Here is a 25,326-nt window from a genome sequence, read left to right as displayed (position 1 = left end):
CATCGCTTTTAAAAATGTGTATCTCAAATGAAGTTGCATACAAAACTGTGTATGCTAGGAGAAATTTGTGGAAATGCGGAGAAATGCCACAGCATCATAATGAAAAAAAATTGGCAGTTTCCATCCCTGTTTGCATCAGAATTATTCAGCACCCCTATCCATGGAATATAACCTCTGAATATGATGGCCCAAATTTAGCTGTTGTGACTTGCAGCCAAGGAAAGGCTATGTTTTATCCAGTTCCCTTTTAAGACAGCTGGACTGTGTTTCTGTCAATTGCCCATCCTTGTTGTAGGACCACAATGCTTCAGAAAACTGGTCCTTTTTGCTCCGAGGCCACCTAAGAATACGAGGAGCTGAGCTGTCAAACTGGAGAAGAGCTCAGAGCGAAAGGTCACAGAAAGAGATCGCAAAAGCTTTGAGGCAGCCTTTTGAAGTGTTCGGGATGCGAGCTTTCGCCTGCTAGAAGAGCCACCGAACAGGTTTAAACCTCCATATTAAGAGGTCAAAAGCACCAGAGATTTAGCTTTCAAGGACTGGCTGACTTGGCAACTCATATCGCCCCCCCCTCCCCACTGCCCCAAGACGATACGGTTTCCAGTTGGCAAGCGCTGAATGGATACGAATCTGAAAAATCCACAGACATTTCAGGAGCATTTTCTTTCTTGCTACGAGGAAAACAAGATGCCAGATTCACACATGGAGGGAAATTAAGAAACGGTTACGAGAGCCTCTGTTACAAGCCCATAGGCATTTTGCTAGCTCGTCTGCCCACACACAGCTCTGCAATAGTGTTGACAGCTGCCAAGGCTGGAAGTGAGAGCCCCCAGCTCTGAGCACAGCTGCCTTGTGTCAGGAGCCACCAGAGCTACATGTTTTGAGCGTTTCCCTAGACGGAGAAGGACCCCAAGGCACTGGACTCAGTCCGCCTGCCCATAATTACATAAGAACATCAGAAGAGATTGTAGCATCAGGCCAAAGGTTGACCAGCCCAGCATTCAGGTTTAAATACAGGTATCTGTATTATTATTATTATTATTATTATTATTATTATTATTATTATACCCCACCCATCTGGCAGGGTTGCCTCAGTCACTCTGGGCAGCTCCCAACACACATAAAAACATAATAAAACCTCAAACATTAGCAACTTCCTGACACAGGGCTTCTAAAAGATGTCTTCTGAAAGTTGTATAGTTATTTATCTCCTTGACATCAGCTGGGAGGGTGTCCCACAGGGTGGGTGGCACTGCCAAGAAGGCCCTCTGTCTGGTTCCCCGTAACCTCACTTCTCACAGTGAGGGAACCACCAGAAGGCCCTCGGAGGTGGACCTCAGTGTCCGGGCTGAGCTATGGGGGTGGAGAATTTGTAAAGGTTTCATTGTGATAAGATGGCCAATCATTTCCTGTATATGTATAATATTCCACAATCAGTTCTATCACCTTTTTTAAAAGAGATCGATAATTTTGGCATCTCTAAAGTCTGCTGGGATTTCTTCTCTTTCCCAGATTTTTTCGATGAGCTTGTGAAGTTGTTGTGTAAGTTCAATTCCGGCCGCTTTGAAGATTTCAGAAGGTATCCCATCAGGTTGATTGGCTTTGTTGTTTTTCATTTGGTTAATAGCTGAACACAACAGCCTTTACCAAAGGTGTCATGGACTTTGAAGACATTCGAACTCAGGACGCAAGGGAGAAACATTCTAAAAGGAAGGCACGCTTGGCAAATCCACACCGTGATCAACTCCCGCCCGGAAACCAATGTCCCCACTGTGGAAGGACGTGTGGATCCAAAATTGGCCTCCACAGTCACTTATAGACTCATTGTTAAAACCATGTTTATGGAAGACAATCTTACTCGGCCACGAGTGATTGCCAAAGAAGAAGAGGAAGAAGATGTATAACATTTCCCCCCTGATTTTCTCACCTTCCATCCATCCATCCATAGTAGACTGACACAATTCCAACATGTATCACTATTATTTGCCAAATGGAGTGAATATCAACTACATGGCAATTTATTTATTTTATATATTAAGAAAATGGTCTCACAGGGTGCTAAAGCCATATTAGTGGTAAATAGTTCTATCTTGTGTTTAATATTTTGAGTTTGTGTTTTAATATTTTGTTGGAAGCTGTCCAGGGTGGCTGAGGCAACTCAGTCGGATGGATGGCATATAAATAATAAAGTAGTAGCAATAGTAGTTAGTAGTAGTAGTAGTATTTTATATACAAACTACAAACAAGATACAACTGAATGGTCTTACCTGTTTGAATAACGTCTTCTTTAGCAGCCTGGAAAAATAAACAATAATTTGTTTTATTCATTAACTATACTCACATACAGATCAACTTTTGGCACTCAGGCACTCCAAGCGGTTTACATACAAAACAATTATTGAACCGATATTAAATGACAGACGAGTGGCAAAACAGCGAAACCAAATCAATAGTCCAACAATCAAATCACCAGCAGGGTGTAATGTGGTTAGACTACTGGACCATAATCTGGGGGACCAGAGTTCAACCCGCCCCCCCCCAACTCAGCCAAGAGGCTCACTAGGGCCAATCACTGCCTCTCAGGATAAAATGAGGAAGGGGGAGAACCAGGTACACCACCTTGGTCTCCTTGGAGGAAAGGCAGAGGATAAATCTAATACATAAATAGAACTTCAAAAAAGGAGTCTTGAAGGAGCTGCCACAGAAAAGGCCCTGCCCCACGCGGGAGCACCAGTCTAGCCTATTTCGATGGTGGGCACCTCAAAAGAACCTCAGAGTAGGATGCAATGGAAACAGCCCTTCAGATGTCCTATCCCCAAGCCACTTAGGGGATGGAAAATGTGTTCCTCTCTAGTTGTTGCTGGACTTCAGCTTCCATTAGCCCCCAGCCAGCACAGCCAATGAGACAAGTTGGATGGGAGTTGTAGTTCAACAAGATCTGGAGGTACACACACCCCACACCCCTGCTTTATTAGGCAAGAAGAAGCACTTTGAATTGGACCAGGAAACTTTTTTTGCAGGTGAGTGGGTGGGAGGATGCGAATGCTACTTTGCTTCTGATCATGATGAAGATAGTCAGTGTATGTTTATGGGAAAGTAACAAAGCAAGGGCACCTAGATGCTGGAATAAGTAAGAACCATCTAGCTCAGCATTGTGATTCCAGCAGGGGCCAAGCAAATCTCACCAAGCAGAGAGAAGAAGAAAAAAGGTGATAGAATCACAGAATTGTAGAGTTAGAAGGGAACATGAGGGGCCATCTAGTCCAACCCCCTGAAATGCATGAATCTTTTGCCTGATGTGGGACTCAAACCCACAACCCTGAGATTAAGAGTCTCTTGCTCTCCTGACTGAGCTATTTGTTGCCTGTTTTCACCCCTAGCCAGTGGAGTCTGCTCCCCACCAGCCTCAGTCTGTCCTCAGCTAGCCCTCACCTGTCTCAGTCCAGGGGATGGTCATCAGCTTCCTCTTCCCCAGTCTCAGTTTCGCACCCATGGAACTCACCAAAAAGGATGGTGGGAACCAGACCAGAATTAGGTGGCTCTACTCATCTCTGTCTCTTGCTCCACCAACCACCGGCTTTGGCGCCATCTACTGTTGGCCTCCCAGACTTCTGCCCTACCAGTTCCCAATCACCAATGTCCCTAGCAATTTGTATTCAGAAGTATACTATTTTTGTCCATGCTTCAGAGCAGTTGCTATGTTTGCAAAGGACAAACTAGTTGGTGTAGCCAGCTTATCCTACACTGTTTTACCTCTTCCTGCCTTCCGCAACGCCCCCCCCCACTGCCCCACATCCAGGAACGGTGCTGCCCTTAAGTGAATAAACAGCTGTCCCCCAATGCACTAATAAGACTCCATAAATAATATGTTTCACATAAACAGCTTGAGCTAATAAACCCAGATTTCTGAATGGCCCATTCTGTAACGCTGCAGTGCTGCGCCAAAAAATTAGAGTCTGGTGGCTGAAGAAATACTTTAAGAGCTAATTAAACCCACGATTCCTGAGGGATGGAGGGTGTAGGGGGAACAAGCAAACATGAATCCTGACAACTCTCCAGGGACACAAAGCCATAGAAACCAAGACAAGTGGCAGTCTCTCTTTTTTTTCAGCCCTGGAACTGAGCTAGCAGAGAAAGGAAGTACAGATCTCTGAGCGAACAGGTTTTGCAGGTGCGGAGAGTGCTTCAAAAAGCCTGCAAAACCTATTTGATCAAAGGTGACGGCAAAGGGAGGGAGGGAAATGAGTTCCTGGGAAGTGACGGCTTTATTATCATAGCAAATTTGAAAGTCTGTTGCATCTCATACCTATTTGCATTCAAAGCAACCAACATGCAGCGGAAGAAGCCCAAGCTCAGGAACGTATGTGGGCCCACAAAGAAAATTAACAGCAACCAGCAAAAGTACAGTCTAGGACAGCGCCTACATCTCGCCCCCAGGATTGTGGGTGCTTGCCGGCCATAACATGGACTTGCAATATCACACATCAGCACATAGTGTGTGCGATGTCACACGTGATGTGGAACGCCGTGTTGCATTTTCGGAAAGGGGATCCCTTCCAGCTCTACATTTCTATGGTTCTGCGATCTGGCTGGTGACTGTGAGAATAGGATACTGAACTAGATGGACCTTGGAACTGATATAACAGGGCTGTTCTGATGTTATTAAGTATCAGCTGTAACTGAAAAGAGCCTGTGAGAAAATTGCAAGGATTCTCAGATGGGTGGGAAGAGGAGCCCTTTGACTCGAATTAGCTTTTTTCAATAATAATAAAAAAATTAAAACCATTCCATGAAAGATGGGAAGAGGAAACGAAGAGTCAGGTTGCAAAGGTTCATCCATGCTTCCCAAGCACAAAGAATAGGAATGCGTTGAATGCGTTTTACAATGCAACCAACCTGGGCCGCCCAGGAGCATCTCACCTTTGAGTGAGGATGCTCTCTGACCTCTGGTGGCTGCTCTAGTAAGCTAAGGATACAAACATCTCCCAAGAAATGATGACTCCTTTGGACCATTTCCCTTATGGGGAAAACAAATCCTGTGCCAGCCTTGGGGCAGGTGGGATGACTTGTTTGCTCAGGTCTGTATATCTCTGTGCCATGAGCAATGTCTCCAAGTTTAGTTTTGTTTTAAAAAATAATTATTAGCAATCTCAACATAACAAATTATCAAACCATATAATCACATACATTATTCCCCTTCCATCCCTCCCCCACCAAAGACTTCCCTCAGCTCCTCTCTCTGATTTCTCAGCACGTGTTATTCTCTGCATGTTATAAAAGTTTAGATATCCTTACATTATCTATCTAACATGTTATCAACCAATAAATTTGTGCATGTTTATACAAAACCTGCCAAGGAGTCCAGTTCATTTTGTTGCCTTTTTAAATATAATTTGGGGGGAAAGCTCCCATTTTTCCTTAAAGCCACAGTTGTCCTTATCCCACAATTTATACGTCAGTTTAGCCAACTCTGCATAACTCATCAGTTTTTCTTGCCACTGTTATTTCATTGGGATTTCCTCATTCTTCCATGGCAATGTCTCCAAGTTTTGTTACACTGGGGGAATCAATTATTTTATTATTTGTGCGAACACTGGAGTGCATCTCCACTGTGTCATACTTAGAGTACTGAAGTTCCATTGGCTTCAATGGGTCTACCCAGAGTATGAGTACTGCACATCAAGATCCAACCTGGTGTATGCACAATTTATTTTTATTTTTTTAAAAGATAAGCCGTCTCATGGATTTCAGCTGGGCTACTCTAAGCACAACTAACATTGCACACCAAACCATGACTGCTCAGACATAAGTCCCATTGAATTCAATGGGGATGACTCTCACGTACCTGAGCTTAGGATCCCTGCCTAAATTGGGTCACAGAACTTTGGTAAGCTGCTATTTATTTATTGGAATGAACTGTATATGCCACTTGATTGCAAAAAGGAAAACAAAAAACCCTCTAAGCAGTTAGAAAATTGCCAGTGAAAGAGTGTTAAAAACAGGTATTAAAACATCCAGAAATATAATTAAAACCAACAATAGACTAAAAAGGCTTGTGTTTTAATCTCAGCTTCCACGTGTCCGGGTAGGCTTGTCTAAGCAAAAGCGTTTTAAACAGGAGCTGAAAAGAGTACAGAAAGGGATTCTGCCTGCTGTCAATAGGCAGGGAGTTCCGAAGGTCAGGCGCTGCCACGCTAAAAGATCTTCAGCCTTGGTCTCTACTTGACGGATCCCAAAGGCATCATAACTCCCTAACAGAGGGAAAGTATTCACTGGGGGGGGGGGGCGTTCTCTTGCGCAAGCCACAGTGAAGAGAACAGGAGCCACGGAGGGGCTCGTGTAAGAGAAGCCCCCCTCCAACCTCCGGAATTGCACACGGAATGAACGCTTTCACACGCTCGCCCCAGAGAGAGGAATAAGAACATCTCCATCACCCGCTGACTTTGTTCCCCAGGCTAGAGGACAGCAGTTAATCTGCACAGCAGCCTCTTCACCTTGGGCTGCTGAGGAAGAGCTGCTAAGAATCTTGCAATTTAATACTCACAAGCCAATCCGTTACACACACTCACACACACACACGGAAAGGAAAAGAGAGAGAAAGCCGTGTTAGCAGAAGAGAAAGTTGGAAACAAACAAAGTTCTTCTATTACGCTACAAATTAGAACCTTAAGGCAATTCTGGGCTGCTTTGCCAAGCAGTAATTCCATGCAGGAGCCAGGGATATCATCACACAATCAAAACGTTTTTCTTTTTATTTTCTTTTTTTTTGAAGGGGGGGGGGTGGCTGAAGAAAGTGGGTTTATAAAAAGCCACCAGGAAGAACGGAGTTTAGAAAGGAACAACAAAGTCTTCCCACCATCACCTTCAATCAATCAAGCAATAAATAAAGTAATAAATAAATGATAGTAATTAGTAGTAGATGGAGGTGGTGTTGGAAGGGATGTGCGTTGTTCCGCAGGCTTCTCGGGATATTCATGGACTTACTTGTTCGTCAGCTGAAGTCTTCAACTGCACCAGAGCCGCTGCTGTGAAGCACAATGACAGGAGAATCATCCCGAAGTGAGTTTCTCGAAAGGAAAAAAAAAAAAAAAGGATGGATGGTGGATGATGGATATAGGACAGTCTATATATGCACTTTTAAAAAATAAAATAAAATAAATAAATGTAAGTAAAATGTTGCGGGGTGGGGTGCGGAATGAAAAATTGCACTTCTGAATGGGAAAAAAAGAAACGGGCAATTTTAATGTATTTATTTCAAGGAGCCGGAGGGAGAATTCCCTGATGGTCCTCTTTGGCGCTTTGCACAGCCCGCAGCGCGCGCGCTCCCGTCCCGGCTGGCAGCCTGCGCTCTCTTGCAAAGCAGCTCCTTCGCCGCGCAGGAGGAGGAGAGGCAGAGCCGTGGCGAGGGGCGGAGAAAGCCAAGGAGGGCGGAGGAGGCGGGGGAGAAGGGTGGGCGACTCCTGCCTGAAGGCACGGATCAGCCCTCTTTGAAGATCCCCTTCCTTCCTTCCTTTCTTCCTTCCCCTCTCCCGCTGCGCGGGATCTCTTCCTAGGCGGCTGGGAAAGGGCGAGAGCGCACAGCCTCCTCTTTCGCCAGCTCCTCTCATTGTAACCTGCTGGGCGCGCTAATAAAGCCACCGCTCGGGAGTCCGCCCCTCTTGGCCACGCTCCACCTCTCCAGCCAGAGACATCCAGGAGTCCCTTCGACGCTCTGGCGAGGCGGGAAGCGCCTTTGGCTGCGCTCCGACGTGAGCGCGGGCACCGGCGCTCCGGAGCAGGGGCGCACAGCTGAGCTGCGCCGGGCTCAAGCTGGCGGAAAGAGCGCGGGCCGGCCGGTGCCTGAGAGCGCACGGCGCGGGAGTCGAGGAGACCCGTGAAGCAGCAGATGGAGGGCGACGCTTTATCCCAAGTTTCACCTTTGGAGCTTACCTTGACTGGTAGCTGCCCTCCGGGTTTCAGCCAAGGGGCATTCTCCGGCAGCTGTGCCTGGAGATATCAGGGATTGAGCCTCAGCTATCTGCAAAAGCTGACGGTTCAACGCTGAAACCTGGATCTGAAACCTTGGAGAATCTCTGCCAGTTAGTGTAGAGGTGGATAGACCAGTGCTTGCAGTATGTCTGTTGGTTGTGTTTCTTCAGGCCCGGTTTTTAGGTTGCTGGATCAGACCATTGTCCCTTCTAGTCCAGCATCCTGTTCTCACAGTGGCCTCCCAGATGCCTCCGAGAAACCCTCAAGCAGAACCTGAGTGCAAGAGCCCTCTTCCTTCCTGTGATTCCATCATTGGCTCCCAGTATGTTTCCGAGCACAATTCAAAGTGTTGGTGCTGACCTTTAAAGCCCTAAACGGCCTCGGTCCTGTATACCTGAAGGAGCGTCTCCACCCCCATTGTTCAGCTGAGATCCAGCGCCGACGGCCTTCTGGTGGTTCCCTCATTGCAAGAAGTGAGGTTACAGGGAACCAGGCAGAAGGCCTTCTCGGTAGTGGCGCCCGCCCTGTGGAACGCCCTCCCTTCAGATGTGAAGGAAATAAGCAGCTATCTTATCTTTAAAAGACATCTGAAGGCAGCCCTGTTTAGGGATGTTTTTAATATTTAATGCTGTATTGTTTTTAACACTCGATTGGGAGCTGCCCAGAGTGGCTGGGGAAACTCTTATTATTATTATTATTATTATTATTATTATTATTATTATTATCATCAACTGGACTTGTAGACATTAGCAAATGCAGACTTGCACAGACTTGCAGACATTTGCAAAGGGCCACACACAGATGTTAACCTCTGCTCTCTTGTACAGAATGGCAGTGGGGTTAGTTTCACCAGTTCACATTTCCTGCAAACAAGACTGTAAGGAGAGCCAGCTGGATCATGCCAATGGCCCACCTAGTTCAGTATCCTGTTCTCACAGTGGCCAACCAGATGCCTCTGGGAAACTGCTAGCAGGATTGGAACACAAAACCATTCTCTCCTGTCCTCTGTGGTTTCCAGCAATCAGAAGCATTGCTGTCTCTGGCAGTGGAGATATCTGTCCCAAATCTCCCAACATTCAGCTTCATTGAATTTCAGTGGTATGGGAGAGGAGGGAAAACTTTCCCCTCTTCCTCCACGCCATGCATCATATTATAAGTGATGTCAGTCTCCTCTCACCTTTCTCTAAGCTAAAAAGTCCCAAATGCTGCGGTCCCCATTCACTCTCCCTACCCTAACCTTATCAATTTCCCTGGAGATCAGATAGAGAGAGAAAGGTAAAGGATGGTGAGGCAGAGAAATGGCAGGATAGCAGGATGGACTTACAAGGCGGTATGAGAGGCATCAGCTGGAAGTGTTTTCTTCTGGATAGCTGGTGTGGTTAGATTTGGAGCTGAATCAGCATAACTTATAAATGACAGAAATGCACATTAATAGAAAAGGGGGCATTTCTGGTTTTGACTACGCTCTTTGATAAGTCTCGGAGAGTGCTGCAGCTTGCAAATGGGTCTCAAAAGATTTAAGAGGCTTCTACAGACACATGGGAAGCTGACATTACATACAAAAGTTCATAAAATATATTTTCAAACATTTACCATTATTTTCTGTTTTAATATAAATTTATATTATTTTACAGGAACATAGTATGTGAAAGGGAATAAATGGTAAATATTGTGGATGACCCAGGCCTCTAAAAATGCAGCTCCCACTCTTGAGTGGGCATGAAATTGCCATCCACCTTTTCCCTTGGGAAAGAAGACTCAGGTGGTATCATCCTGGGGAGGAGTTGTGACTGGTCTACCTCTCAGTGTGGCAGTGGCGTAGCGTGGGGGTGCAGGGGGGCCGGCCGCACCGGCCGCAACATCTGGGGGTTAGGGTTAGGGGGCGTAAATCCATGGATTAGGGGGTGCAAATCCACAGGTAAGGAGGCGCAAATTACTTGCCTTGCCCCGGGTGCTGACAACCCATGCTACGCCACTGCAGTGTGGACCAATTTTTGAAGAAGAGGGGAGCAGGTTTTTAAGCAACCCCCAATCTTCTGAGTCCCTCTCCCCTCTCTATGCTGCATGGGCCTTGACTAGCTGCCCATTTGGCAGGTGAGTAGATTTTTTTAGGGGGGCCCCTAAGTGGCCTTGGAACTCCTCTTTTTCACCTACTTTGAATTGTCAGGACTTTTGTGTCTGCAGCGGCTTTGGGTTTCGTTGGGTTTCATTCTGGGAAGGAATAAAAAGTCCATAGATGGAGTAAAGAACTGAGTAAAGGGCACTGGGATCACTGGGAACTTTATGCCTGGCATGAACATTGGGTTGAATGATGAGCTGGTGGGGCCACTGTGCACTTGCCAACTTACATAACTGAGGTTGGAGGATGGATGGTGGCTAACAGATTGACATAAGTACTGAACAAGACATAAATACTGTTTTGGGGGGATAGGGGGCGGGTGGGTGTGGAGGACTCCCTGCTCCTGAATGGGGTAACTGTGCCCCTGAAGGACCAGGTGCTCAGCCTGGAAGTCATTTTGGACTCATAGCTGTCCATGGAGGCGCAGGTCAATTCTGTATCCAGGGCAGCTGTCTACCAGCTCCATCTGCTACGCAGGCTGAGACCCTACCTGCCCGCGGACTGTCTCGCCAGAGTGGTGCATGCTCTAGTTATCTCCCACTTGGACTTCTGCAACGCACTCTACGTGGGGCTACCTTTGAAGGTGACCCAGAAACTACAACTAATCCAGAATGCAGCAGATAGACTGGTGACTGGGAGCGGCCGCTGAGACCACATAACACTGGTCTTGAAAGACCTACATTGGCTCCCAGTATGTTTCCGAGCACAATTCAAAGTGTTGGTGCTGATCTTTAAAGCCCTAAATGGCCTCGGCCCAGTATACCCAAAGGAGCATCTCCACCCCCATCGTTCTGCCCAAACACTGAGATCCAGCACCAAGGGTCTTCTGCCGGTTCCCTCATTGTGAGAAGTGAGGTTACAGAGAACCAGGCAGAGGGCCTTCTTGGTAGTGGCACCTGCCCTGTGGAATGCCCTACCGTCAGATGTCAAGGAAATAAACTATCTGACTTTTAGAAGACGTCTGAAGGCAGCCCTGTTTAGGTAAGTTTTTAATAACTCATGTTTTATTGTATTTTTAATATTTTGTGAGGAGCCACCCAGAGTGGGTGGGGTATAAATGACTAATAATAATACTAATACTACTACTACTACTACTACTAATAATAATAATAATAATTGGAGCAACGAGAAAGAATTCCTCCTAATCCTTTTCTGTGGAGCCAAGAAGTAGAGAGTAACAAGGTTCCTGCTGTTTTAGGGAGCTTTCCTGCCCAGAGAATATTATGGTTTAACTAGTTTTACCTTGGTTTGCAGATCCTCTAGGCTGCTATATTTAATAAATATAACCTTTCCCCCTTCACAATTCTTCATCTCGAGTCTTCTTTGTACACCCTTTTCTGTGAAACTCTGGGCAAAGTTTGCTTCATGCTGGTTTATAACTGCAGTGGGCACTCCAGCACAGAATGAACCAAGGCTGGGTGGAATATTGGGCAGTCGAAGTTCCCCTTTCACACACTTGAATCAGCCTCTGATTGGGGAGGAGGGTTGCAAGTCTCTAGGAATGCAAGTCTGAACACGGCAGAATTCACGCAGAAGGCATTTTCCATTTGTTTAACAGCTCTCAGATTGGAGGAAGAAGAAGCATATCTCAGAAAAATAGAAAGCTAACATATACCCTTATCAGATCATCTAGTCCAATATTATAAACATTGGCTGTTGCACATCTCCAGGTTTTTAGTTAGGAAGAGTCTTTCCTATCTGGAGAGACCAAGGATTGAACCTGCGACTTTTGACACATCCTGCATGTTTTCTATCACTGAGCTACAGCCCTTCAGCCCCAGGGCAGATATAAACATTTCAGAATACAACCTATATTTTGTGTGTGTGTGCACAGACAGGTGTGCATGCTATCTAATTGTTTTTCTTATTTTAAATATTTATTACCAGCTCTTCATTGCAACAGGAATCCCAGAGCCGGTCATAAAATTTCAGACCAACCAAGTATCCCAGGCATCACCACCACAACTCATTTCTATAGCACTCTCGGTTTTGTCAAGGGCATTATACAATCTGTGCATCATGCATCTTTGCAACAAGCCTCTGAGGGAAGCCATTCGTATGCCCATTTTACATGCCAGCAAACTGATCCTAAAGTCACTTTTATAGGTGACATGGTTTGATAATGTACTGAATTAGGCATGCTTCAGCCTATTGGAGGGATGCAGGTTGCCCTGGGGGTTAATCCACAGATAAGAAGGTCGGCGGTTCGAATCCCTGTGACAGGGTGAGCTCCCGTTGCTCGGTCCCTGCTCTTGCCAACCTAGCAGTTCAAAAGCACGTCAAAGTGCAAGTAGATAAATAGGTACCGCTCCGGTGGGAAGGTAAACGGCGTTTCCGTGTGCTGCTTTGGTTCACCAGATGCGGCTTAGTCATGCTGGCCCCATGACCCAGAAGCTGTACGCCGGCTCCCTCGGCCAGTAAAGCAAGATGAGCGCCGCAACCCCAGAGTTGGTCACGGCAGGACCTAATGGTCAGGGGTCCCTTTACCCTTTACCTTTAAGCCTATTGGAATCTATTAAGGTCAGGGATGGATTTTGGTCCTACAGTGCCCTGAGCAAGGGCCAAATCTGGTGCCCTCCCCCTCCTCTTGCCTTCCATTCTGTGCATGCTTTCAAGTGTGCTACATCATAGTTTTGCACCCGCTTGACTTGGTGCCCTGTGCAGGGCAAAAGTAAGGCTCCATTAACTGTACCTAGGGGTTGGAGAATGTCACATGGACAAGGAAGAATTGCTGAGATCCCTGCATTGCAGAGGGTTGGACTAGATGACCCCCGGGGTCCCTTCCAACTCTACAATTCTATTATTCTAATTAAACGAGGCGTGAGGGGTTCACAAGCGACATTAAGCCAAGGTATGGATTGGCCCACATATGGGCTTCAAATAATTGCCTTTGCAAACATGCTCCAAACTCTATTTGAGCGAAGCAGTTTCTGGGCATTTTGCACAGAAAATACAGCATGCAGGAAAAAGTTTAACTGAACACACATGTGCACACATGCATACATGCAACAGCTGAATTCCAGACCCCAGGTTTTTTGGGGGGTGGGGAAGGGGGCGTGTGTTTACAGTTCATGATCACAAATAATCTCCTTCTAAGATGGACATTCTTAATGAAACAACATCTTTTCCATACGTTAGAAACCGTGGAGAATATTGTATTACACGAGCCAAAGTTAATTGCTTTAAAAGACGCCCTCAATTCCACAAGAGCATGAAATGGAGAAATTCGGTGGCTTTATTATTTCAGAGTGCCGGAGAGCAGAATTTATGGCAGAGATTTAACAGCAAGACCCGTGAAAGTGAAGTTCCGAGTCCAACGTAGAATGTAGTCAGGAGAGGGAGAAGACTGTAAAATATTTATTTCACTCCAGCTATGCAAAAGTCAATGTAGAGCAAATGAGCTGAAGTGCAGCTAGCTACAGTATTTATAAAATCGTTCAGATTTCTAGGACATTGGTGACCTTAAAAAATAGACTGTTAAAATAAATGCCCAGAATATTAATGCAACTGCTAAAAGTTTCCATGGGACATACTTGCTGTGTGTGCCCCACTTTGGAATTCTGAAAAGTTCTAGTTTCTTATGTGCACCTCAGCAAAGCACAGAGATCCTGGCTCTGTGATTTGTCACTTCAGTGAGTTAGCCCAGCTGCAAAGAAACATGAAAATCTTCTCATCAAGATGCTGACTGATTTATTCACGGCACGCCATACAGTAATATGGTAACTGGTGACTGGCAGCGGCCACCAAGACCACATAACACTGGTCTTGAAAGACCTACATTGGCTCCCAGTATGTTTCTGAGCACAATTCAAAGTGTTGGTGCTGACCTTTAAAGCCCTAAATGGCCTTGGTCCAGTGCTGAGGGCCTTCTGGCGGTTCCCTCACTGCGAGAAGCCAAGTTGCAGGGAACCAGGAAGAGGGCCTTCTCTGTAGTGGCACCCACCCTGTTGTCAAAGAGAACAACAACTACCAGACTTTTAGAAGACATCTGAAGGCAGCCCTGTTTAGGGAAGCTTTTAATGTTTGATGCATTACTGTATTTTAATATTTTGTTGGAAGCCCCTCAGAGTGGCTGGGGAAGCCCAGTCAGATGGGCAGGGTATAAATTATTATTATTATTATTATTATTATTATTATTATTATTATTATTATTATTATTTTGGTGTGCCAGCTCCTGTGGGCCAAGCACTTTTGGTCCCCCTCAATATTTTGGGGGTCAGGGCTGGGGCCCCCAGTGTCCCAAAAGTGTGGAGGAGAAGCCATTGAAGCTATGGGACCGCCATGTTCTGCTCTGCTCCTGGTTCCTCCCAATGTCCTGGTGTCACATGCATGACGCTGACCCTCCACAATCGCCCTTGCAAGCTGGTGCCTCTGAGTCATATCCGCAATGCCAGAAACCTACCAAAGAATCTTGGGAAATGACATTTGGTGCAAATGCCCAGATTTGCCATTCTAGCAATGCCAAGCATCTCTTAACGGAACTACAGTCCCCCAAGGAGAGAGAACAAAGATCAAACCCAAAATCTGTGGTGCAGATACGCCCTTAATCTCAGATTTGTTCTTCAGCCGCAATCCTACTTGCATTTTCTATGTCTCTTTTACTACGCAGCAGCCCAGCCAGCCTCTCCATGTATCTAGGCAGCCAACCAAACAGAGAATGAAGGCGAAGGAGCCAAAAAAACCTTCCCTGAGCAATTAAAAAGTACAATAGGAATGGGTGGAAAAATGCTGGTTCAGGATCAATAGTAAGCAGCCAATTTGGCCCACTGTACAGTAGGAAATGCCTTTTTCAGAAGAAGTGGGATAGAACGCTACCTTCTGTGTGGTTGCCCTGGAATGTGTAATTCCTGTTGGGATTTCATCCGAAAAGGCCTACTCACACAGTGAACTTGCACCTCTCTCTCCCTCCCCTGCCCCCCTCCCCGCCCATTTCCTTGATTTCATTATGAAAGGTTGTGGCGTATGTGTAAAAATAACCCGCCTCCGCTTGCCAAGATCCTCCAATTTTGTAAGCATTTTTAACGCAGAGTCAGAGCAGAAGCCCAGGAGATAGTGCTATTCCCGTAAACTGCTAATGGATCAAAGGGTGTTTTAAAAAGAGACAGCTGAAATGTGCAGGCTGCTTAAAAGTCTTCTGTTATGAGATGATGTACATATGTTTGACCAGGGGAGAGGTAAGCATACTAGAGAGAGCTATTTTTGCACCGAATACATTATGCATTGTGGGCTCCCATCCAGCAAATATTTATGCAAGCACTTAATGGCTAGGATAAGCGCACTCGCAAGAAGGGCCACTCGATGCGGAACAATGCATGAGCAAAACACAGCTCTCATTCCAGATCGACACTTCTCCGAATTTTGGGGTGCTGTTCTCCCACCCAAAAATGTGCATGCATGAACGTTCTGACGGCAAGAGCTGTTGAACAGTGGTACGGACTACCTAGGAAAGGGGTGAATGCTTATTCATTGGAGGTTTTTAAACAGAGGTTGGACGGACGTCTATCAAGGAATCTTTAGCTATGATTCCTGCATTGCAAAGGGTTGGAAAAGATTAGCCTTAGGGACCCTACCACTTCTGCAATTCTATGTTTCTGTGTAATGCATGCACTGAGGAAAAGTGTGTGTGTGGATATATATGCAAACATAACACACACACACACAAACACATATACACACAAACACTTGCACAATTGCTTGCAAAAATGTGCCTCAAAACCGCAAACAAAAATGTATATTTTAGGGGAAATACGAGCTAAAATTTTCATGGGGACTTTTTTTTTTATTTAATGGAAACTGATATGGAAATGGGAATAACAGGCCCTTAGGGCTGGGAAAATGAGAAAGTGAGAACAAGCAAAACTGTCAGATTCATTCACCCCTACAAGCAAGCATAATGAGAAAATAATAATATAAGAAGTCTGCTACATCTAGCCAATGGCCCGTGTAGTCTAGCTTCCTGTTCTCACAGAGGACCAATGCGCCATGAGTAATGGTGAACACTGAAACGTCATGCTACGTAAGGGCACAATTGACAGAAGCTGTGCTGCCCTAAAAGCATAGATGCTTTTCATGGAGTAGAAGGCTGACAATCATCACTAGCAGTTAATGATGACTCTAATAATAATAATAATAATAATAATAATATTGCCCTATACCCGGAGATCTCAGAAATCAGGGATGGAGGACCTATCGTCCTTAAGGTGTAGCTGGATTCCATCCCTCCTCATTCCTGGTCATTGGCCATGCTGGATGGGGCTGATGGAACCAAAGGCAGTCTTCCAAGCATCTTTATTTGGTCCTCAGGACTCACTTCCCCTCCAGACACACACCTATGCACTGCACCATCCTCAAGGGTTTTTGCCTGGCTGGAATGTGCCCTTGAGCTCTGACCATGCCTTTTGCTTCCTTGGCTGAAGGATGAGAAAGCAATGTGTGATTGCATGTAGAAACTAGTCCACTGTGAATAGGTAAAAGTTACATCCATTGCTCTTTCCACCTTTGCACACTGGCATGTGGCATCTGAAACAGTGCCCACCATGGGGGCAAGCCAGTTAGATGAGCGCCCATCATCAGAGCAGGGTTGAGGGGGAATTTTTGTTCCACTTTGCATTTTAATGGAAACCTTCTGGATTTGGACTTCTGGGGCTGATTTGCCGCATGAAATGAAACTGCCCTTTGGTGGTGGGGGGGGGGGGATCTGAATTTTCTGATGCGGTCCTTCAAACCCCTGCAAAAAATCTGTATGGAAAATGTGTATATTATGGGAAAGTGAACAGAAAGTTGCTTAAATTGGTGAAAACAATATGCAAAAATACATTAAACGAGAAATATTGCTTCCAAATATGTGTATATTAGGTGAAGTACTTAATTCATTGGAAAAGGTGCAAGGATTTTCATATGGGTTTTTTGATTGCTTGACTGCATTCATATCCCTTTTTCTCAGTGTAATAATAATAATAATAATAATAATAATAATAATAATACTTTATTTACACCCCGCCCATCTGGCTGGGTTTCCCCAGCTACTCTGGGTGGCTCCCAACAGAATAGTAAAACCACGATAAAACATCAAACATTTAAAACTTCCCTAAACAGGGCTGCCTTCAGATGTCTTCTAAAATTCAGGTAGTTGTTTATTTCCTTGACATTTGATGGGAGGGTGTTCCACAGGGCAGGTGCCACTACTGAGAAGGCCCTCTGCCTGGTTCCCTGTAACCTCTCTTCTCACAATGAGGGAACCACCAGAAGGCCCTCGGCACTGGACCTCAGTGTCCGGGCAGAATGATAGGGGTGAAGACACTTCTTCAGATAAACTGGGCCAAGGCCAATGAGGTGTCCACAGTTCTCCCTCTCTTAATTTAAACCCCACAACAACCCTGTGAGGTAGATTAGGCTGAGAGGCAGTGACTGGCTCAAGGTCAATAGGTGAACTTCATTAACTGAGTGGGGATTTGAACCCAGGTCTCCCAGATCCTAGTCTGATACTCTAAGCACTATGTCACTCTTGCATTTGAGGTTTTGTTCTTAAGAGAGAAAAAAATGTTGCAAATTGATGAAGAAGTGTCTCCACCCCCACCATTCAGCTCGGACACTGAGATCCAGTGCCAAGGTCCTACTGGCAGTTCCTACACTGCGAGAATTGAAGCTACAGGGAACCAGGCAGAGGGTCTTCTCGGTAGTGGCCCCCGCCCTGTGGAACACCCTCCCATCAGATGTTAAGGAGATGAGTAATCATATAACATTTAGAAAACATCTGAAGGCAATAAAGCGAGATGAGCACCGCAACCCCAGAGTCGTCCGCGACTGGACCTAATTGTCAGGGGTCCCTTTACCTTTATATGCTGGAAGCTGCCCAGAGTGGCTGGGGAAGGTGGCTGGTGAGTGACACGTCATGCTTCTTCTGGGCTAGTGTGTCCATTTTTTGTCCCCACCCTGCTCTCAGCTCTCACCTGTGGCTCCTAGAAGCTGTTGGCATGTGACAGCAGCCATACCCCAGGAAAGAGCTTCAACTGGCCAGCTAAACCAGGTGATGGTAGCTGACGGGTTTCAAACCCTCCGTGAGTTAGGGACTTCCTGTGCATGCAAAGTCAGGGTTCAGTGGATTGATCAGACGAGACCAATAGTGGGTCCAACAGTCAAGAAGGTCGTCTTTGCATGTGATGTAGAAGGAAATGATAGGCAGATGAAATGCATTGCACCCAGGAAGGTAGCCCATCTAGAAGGAAAACTCTTGCTCTAAACTTCTCCTGCCTTGCAGGACATCTTCAGGAGAAGAAAAGGCTAAGGAGCAAACCCTACACAAATGCGGAGCAGACTCCCTAAGCCAGTAGCCTGGCATAATGGAAATCTTATTCTGGCATCTCCTGCAGGCAAGCTAGTACCCAGTGGTGTAGTGTGGGGGGTGCAGGGGGGGCCGGCCGCACAGGGCGCAACATCGGGGGGGGCGCTCGCACTCGCACCTCTCTGCCCCTACCTGGCTCACTCACTCTCTCTCACTGCAGTGCTGGCTGTGCGAATCTGATCCGAGCCGCCGGGTCGCCGCCCACTGTGGAGGGGAGGGTGCCAGGCGTGCGGTGCGTTGCGGAGAGAGAGCGAGGGACTATCTGGGGGAGGGACAGTGCAGCGGGGGGCGCAAATTACTTGCCTTGCCCCGGGTGCTGACAACCCAGTACCAAACACATTCCTCTGCTTTCCTTTGACCACATCAGCAAGGCTGAGAGGTGGGCGTCTTGTCATCTGGGCAGCCCAGGACCTCCATACACACTGCCCAGGCTTGCACCCTTTGTAAGTCACTTAGATCCTGTGACTTCACCCTTAGAGGTGCACTCTATTGTCTCTTGAGACAGAGGGATGCCAACAAATTCAGAGATGGCTCTGTTGGATGCTGTGCAGTTTAATGCTAAAAGAAAAAAGAAAGACCCACCGCATTCATCTTTGATTAAAGAAGCTGGCCATAGCAATTGCATCAGCAGAGCTAGGTTATTTCTTGAGCAATCGCACCATTCTGACAGCTTGCTCAGAATCGTGCGAAAAATTGCCCATTCATTCCAAGGGAAATTGTTCAGCTCCAGATTTAGGAAGGGATCAAGGTTTAGTGAATTATCGTTGCTTGCCTGTGGCCCGCATTTCGTTCAAGAGAGAAGTAAGAACATCTGTCCACTTCCCAAGATCAATACACCTATCCCCTCTCTTAATTCGGAACAGCTGCTAAACAAATACATACACCGCACACATGCAGAACAGAGACCCGAGTTCCTGTTGAAATAATAGCCTTCCTGATGAAAGATTAGAGCAGTGCATTTAAAGACTCAGAACATGCATTTCTCATGCCATGTTTGAGGTTGCAACTGGGGGAGTAATAACTAATGTTGTGCGCACACACCACACCAATCTGGCCTGGGAACCCACCTTGGGCCAAGCCAAGAATGCCCTAGTTCAGGGGTGGAGCTAATGTTTAATTAGGTTTAAAAAAGAGAACACAAAACCCTAATTAATTATATGGTCAGGAGGGTCACAGGGGAAGGAAATTGGGGAGGGGGGTTCGATTCTGCAGGATGCTGTTTTGCAAGCAGCTTCTGTGCAGAGAAGGTGCACATGCGAATGAGAAGCCTGAACATTGCAGGATTGGTGCTTCTGTGCAACAGCTGTTGCTCAGGGACCTGGATCCTGTGGAGCGCTGCTTCACAAAGGAGCACCCCACATCCCATAGGATCGATTTCCCTGCTCAACAGCTGTGGCACAGAGGTGACAATCCTACAGGAGCTGGGTATCCACAGGAAGGAGAGTCTGGTGGTGTTGGAGTGGAAGGACATCAGGTTGGAAAGAATTGTCCATAACTGAAGGCACACCTGTACTCCCAGGAAGCTACAGCCAGCTGTCAGGTATGTCTAGGCCTTTTTGTGGGTTTTCCTGCCTGATGGCCCACCCTCTGGCAGCTCAGGATCACTCTGGTCCACCTACCCCATGGAGATCTGGAGCTGTCTCAGCCCAATACAAATCAACACCCAGATGCCCTTGAATTGGCTCAGTTCGGTTTGGAGATCAGCCAAATCTGGTGCACATCGCTCCTAATCCCCACATTTATTAAAAGCGAGATTTGTAGCAAAATGTTACAGTATAAGCTATTTCTATTCAGCTATGCCCTCTTTTCCCCGCCCCCCACACACTATGGATTTCCCTTTCTGCAATCCCTATCTATAGTTAATAAAATGTGTTGGAAGGCTCACAGCTGAATCAATTTCAAGTAGCATATTGTGGATTAAGGTTTCTCAGCCACTTTGGAGTTCTGTAGGTAACTCACTTGGACCATCTTGGTAGGCCTCAAAATGTAGGTCAGTTATAATATGGCTGAAGAACCATGTTGTCCTAGTTCAGGATGAACCAGGATGGTTAGACCAGTCCTTTGTAAGACAATGGCTGTAACTGACTGATGAAGCACCACCATTTACATGTCCAAAGAGTGGGTTCTGTTGCCATAGAGATAAATAGATGGGCCTTTTCTCATTTCACTCATCTGCATGCCACATCATCCTAGGATGGAGAATAATCAGCTAAGGTAGGCTATATGTGTGTCGTTTTTGGCTGATGCTGGAAGCTGGAGAGACAGAGGCATATCTTGCTTGGTGCTCGACCCAAAGCTGTGACTTGAGACTGCATTGGAATCTTAATGGGGAACCAAGATGTACTGGAGTGTTAATGCACAAGATGCTCAGGCTGTATATACAATGGAACCTTGGTTGCTGAATGGCTCAGTTGTTGAATAAATCAGCTCCCGAATGCCACAAACCCGTAAGTAGGTGTTCTGGTTTGTGAATGTTTTTCAGAAGCCGAACATCTAATGCGGCTTTTGCTTGAGTGCAGGAAGCTCCTGAAGCCAATTGGAAGCCGTGCCTTGGTTTTTGAACAGTCACAGGAGTGGAACGGACTCCTGGAATGGATTAAGTTCGAGAGCCAAGATCAGTGGCAAGGGAAATTGATGGATTATGCAGAAGTGACCAAATTGTCGTACAAATTGCATGACAAGGACAACTGTGACTTCAAAGAGGAATGGGAACCTTTCACAAATTACTTTAAAAAAAACCCCAAAATGAACTGGACTCCTTGGCAGGTTTTGAATAAACATACACAAATTTATTGTTGTTAAAATAATAGATAGATAGATAGATAGATAGATAGATAGATAGATGATAGATAGATAGATAGATAGATAGATAGATAGATATAGATAGATAGATAGATAGATAGATAGATAGATAGATGATAGATAGATAGATAGATAGATAGATAGATAGATAGATGATAGATAGATAGATAGATAGATAGATAGAGATGATGATAGATAGATAGATAGATAGATAGATAGATAGATAGATGATAGATAGATATTTGGAGGAAAAATGGGGAAAAATATAATGAAGATGATTTGTTATGTGTAAACATTCAATAAAAAAAAATATTCAATTAAAAATATATTTTAAAAGTTCGAGAGCCAAGGCACCAATGTATGTGTAAATAAAACCATATATCCTAAAGACACTGCAGTCTCTGCTGACCTTCATACTAAGGAACCTGGATAGCTTGGTTGGTTAGAGCGTAGTTCTGATAATGCCAAGGTTGCGGGTTAGATTCCTGTATTGGAAAGCTGCATATTCCTGCATTGCAGGGGGTTGGACCAGATGATCCTCAGGGTCCCTTCCAACTCCTCAATTCTCTTATTCTAACCCTGGGTGATCGCTGGGACCCCTGGAGTCTCTCACCGTTCAGAGATTGGGGTGCAACAATATATGTGAAACACCACAGGTTACAGGGAAGAAAGAAGGGCAAAAACCCAGGATGGGGACAAGGCCACGGATAGCTTCGAAAGCAAGGACAAATATGTTGGCAGGCTGCTCTTTCGTCCAGCCTTTGGCATGACTTTGGCTTTGCATAGCTCTTTGCAACTTTCTTCCATAAATGAGGCTGTGCCCATCAAGCCATGTTACCCTTTTTTGGGTTGCTCTCGTAAAAATTCCCCTGTCCGTTGACCAGAGATGCATGGCATCCTGTTCTCCGGGCTCTCTAAATACTCACGGACGTTTATGAGCAAATAGCTATATCGCATCGTGGTCGTCATCGTGCAAGCTGACATACCTGGACAAGAAGGGCATTTGTCTGCAGGGGAAAGCAGCACGAATCCAGCATTGCAAGCCTTAGCTCCATGGACCTCATCTCAATAAACCTTAAAGACCGCGAGCAAAGTTCAAATATAGGAAAACACCTGCTTTTACGCAGGAGTGCAGAAGTTTGAGGCTGAATGTGGCTCTCTGTCTAGTTCCCAGGAGACAACGCCCGCGTGCCTGAACCACACCCCTCACTCTGTGCCCTCCTTCAGAGCTTTTGCCTGGCTGGAATATGTCAATGCCTCTTACTTTCCTGGACAGAAGGTGAAGAGGTGTGTGTATGTGTGTCAAAACTTGTGTGTTTTAGTCTGGATAGCATGTCAAACTGGTCTGCCCACTTTTGCCTAGGTCCCCAACTCACAACATAGTGTGTGGCCTCTGGAATGCACCTTTTATGGAATGAAGCTTTCAGGCTGATTCCTTCTCCAGGCTCAAATTGGACCTTCCGGGTTAATCAAAGCTGAAATACGTCATAAAGGACTGTTCATCTTTCCTCCAAGATAATCCAGATCGATTCTAAGAAAGCACAATATTCATTGATGAAATTAGTTCTGCCTTTATCTGCTGAGTTTTGTTAAGTTTGGCCGCAATTGGTATCTAGCAAACGGAATTTATTTTGTACAATTTCTGTTGACCTTTTCCAGGGGTCAGCAAACCTTTTCAGCAGGGGGCCGGTCCACTGTCCCTCAGATCTTGTGGGGGGCTGGACTATATTTTAGAAAAAAAATAATGAATGGATTCCTATTCCCTGCAAATAACCCAGAGATGCATTTTAAATAAAAGGACACATTCTACTCATGTAAAAACACGCTGATTCCCAGACTGTCCGTGGGCTGGATTTAGAAGGCGACTGGGCCAGATCCAGCCCCCGGGCCTTAGTTTCCCTACCCATGACCTATTTAAACCCCTCCCCTCGAAAAACATTTATGCAACAGTATATATCAAGCTCATTATGCAGCTACAAATACTTTATAATGTTTTGGGTGGATGTTGGTGGATCACATTAGCCTTTATGTGACAGGCGTGTGCTACTCAAAGTGATCCAAAGGCAAAAAAGTGTGCAAATGAAGAAACAAACTCCAGTTCTCAATACACTCGGTGAACAAAGGAATTAGTATTTGAGCGTGTACTGGGAAGGGGGTTGAAATAGAGGAAGTTGAATGCAATGATGCATCATGGATGATAGCATGACTGGCAGACTAGAACTCTGAGCAAGAGCATTCTGTCCTGCAACATTTTGTTGCAGCTTCCAGTGATCATACAGGAGTAGGGTTGCCATATTTCAAAAAGTGGAAATCCGGACACAGTATCCCGGGTATGTCTGGGAAATTCCAGACATATGGCAACCATATACAGGAGCTCTCTGCTACATTTGCTTTTGGGCTTCCCAAGCAGTGCACATCCAGTACATGCCCAGGGAAGCAAACAAGACTTCCAAAAGCATCTTTGCAGAGCTCTGCAGGTGGTCTCTTTAAGATCATAGAATCAGAGAGCTGGAAGGGGTTCCTGGGGGTCATCTAGTCTAACCCCCTGCAATGCAGGAATCTCAGCCACCAAATTAGAACCCATACTGGCCCCTGCTTAGCTTTGCAAATGGGCTAGCGGTTTTATTGCTGCACCACTGATATCTTCCCCAGCTCAGATGTTAAGTACTTCCATTGTAGCTTTCATTCCTATTATTTTGCTGTTTCAGCAGAGCCTAAAGTAGAAATTCAATGTGTGTGCTAATCCAGGGAGCATGCTGAGACAGCATGGAATGCTATCCTTGAGCAGGGAGGGGAGACAGAGAATCTCCAATACCACAGAGATATTGGTCTGAATGCCTAAGCCTCCTCTAGGCAATTTCAGTGTGACTCACACCTTTCCATTGGCCGGTAAGGACACACGCTAGAGGTGGCTTGAGTAGATTACATAGTGCTTGGGGGGACCAAAACAGTGCTCTTTCCACAGCGTCACATACAAATCTCAGAGAAATGCAAGGAAGCAAGAAAAGAAGGCAGCATTTCCAAGCTGGCCAGGATTTCTCCACATGCCAAGAGCTTGCTTTGCACAAAATCTCCCCCAGTACTGTCTGATTTCAGCAGCCCTGTGGCATCAAGCTTCCTGTAAAGACATTGGCAATAGCTCAGTTGGTACAGCATAGGTCACAGAATCATCAAGTTGGAAGGGACCATGAGGGTCATCTAGTCCAACCCCCTGCAATAATAATAATAATAACTATTATTATTATTATTATTATTATTATTATTATTATTATTATTATTTTATTTATATCCTGCCCTCCCCAGCTGAAGTCGGGCTCAGGGCGGCTAACAACAATAAAATAGTACAAGATTCTAAAAACATTTCATTATAAAAATTAATTAAAATCAAATTGTTGGCAACCGTTAAGCTAAAGTTCTGTGGAGATTGCCAAAGGAGGGAGTCAGGCTGCTCCCTGACCAAAGACCTGGTGGAACAGCTCTGTCTTACAGGCCCTGTGGAAAGATGTCAAGTCCTGCAGGGCCCTTGTCTCTTGTGACAGAGCGTTCCACCAGATTCGTGCTGCAGCCAAAAAAGCCCTGGCTCTAGTTGAGGCCAGCCTAACCTCTCTGTGGCCTGGGACCTTCAGGATGTTTTTATTTGAAGACCGTAAGTTCCTCTGTGGGACATACCAGGAGAGGCGGTCCCGTAGTTACGAGGGTCCTAGGCCGTATAGGGCTTTAAAGGTTAAAACCAGCACCTTAAACCTGATCCTGTACTCCACCGGGAGCCAGTACAGCTGGTATAGTACCGGGTGAATGTGATCTGGCAGTGAAGACCCCGTAAGGAGTCTCGCCGCAGCATTCTGCACCCACTGGAGTTTCAATGCAGGAATATGCAGCTGTCCCATACAGGGATTGAATCTGAAACCTTGGTGTTATCAGCACCATGCTCTAAGACTCTTAATCTCAGGGTTGTGGGTTTGAATCCCACATTGGGCAAACGATTCTTGCAAGGTATCTCATGATGATGATGATGAAGAAGAAGATCAAACCTATCCATTTTTAAGGAATTCAGCCCTGAGTGCTCACTGGAAAGACAGATCGTGAAGCTGAGGCTCCA

At 45.8% G+C, this 25,326-nt stretch overlaps 1 protein-coding gene across 1 annotated transcript in view; it reads right to left on the bottom strand.

Moving 5' to 3' along the window:
- The window catches only part of ADAMTS3 (ADAM metallopeptidase with thrombospondin type 1 motif 3), a 136,428-nt gene extending 128,771 nt beyond the window's left edge, over positions 1-7,657 (bottom strand). The window contains exons 1-2 of the mRNA XM_083398240.1: positions 6,982-7,657; positions 2,265-2,292 (exon numbers count right to left, since the gene is read on the bottom strand). Coding sequence (XP_083254366.1) covers positions 2,265-2,292; positions 6,982-7,050 — 97 coding nt within the window. The 5' untranslated portion in view covers positions 7,051-7,657. The remainder of the gene's footprint in view (positions 1-2,264; positions 2,293-6,981) is intronic.
- Positions 7,658-25,326: the final 17,669 nt, after the last annotated feature.

Source organism: Podarcis tiliguerta (genome assembly GCF_965153285.1).
Source record: "Podarcis tiliguerta genome assembly, chromosome: 9".
Lineage (NCBI taxonomy): Eukaryota > Metazoa > Chordata > Lepidosauria > Squamata > Lacertidae > Podarcis > Podarcis tiliguerta.
Note: the sequence above shows the minus strand (reverse complement) of the source record. Positions and strands in the feature narration are given on the sequence as shown.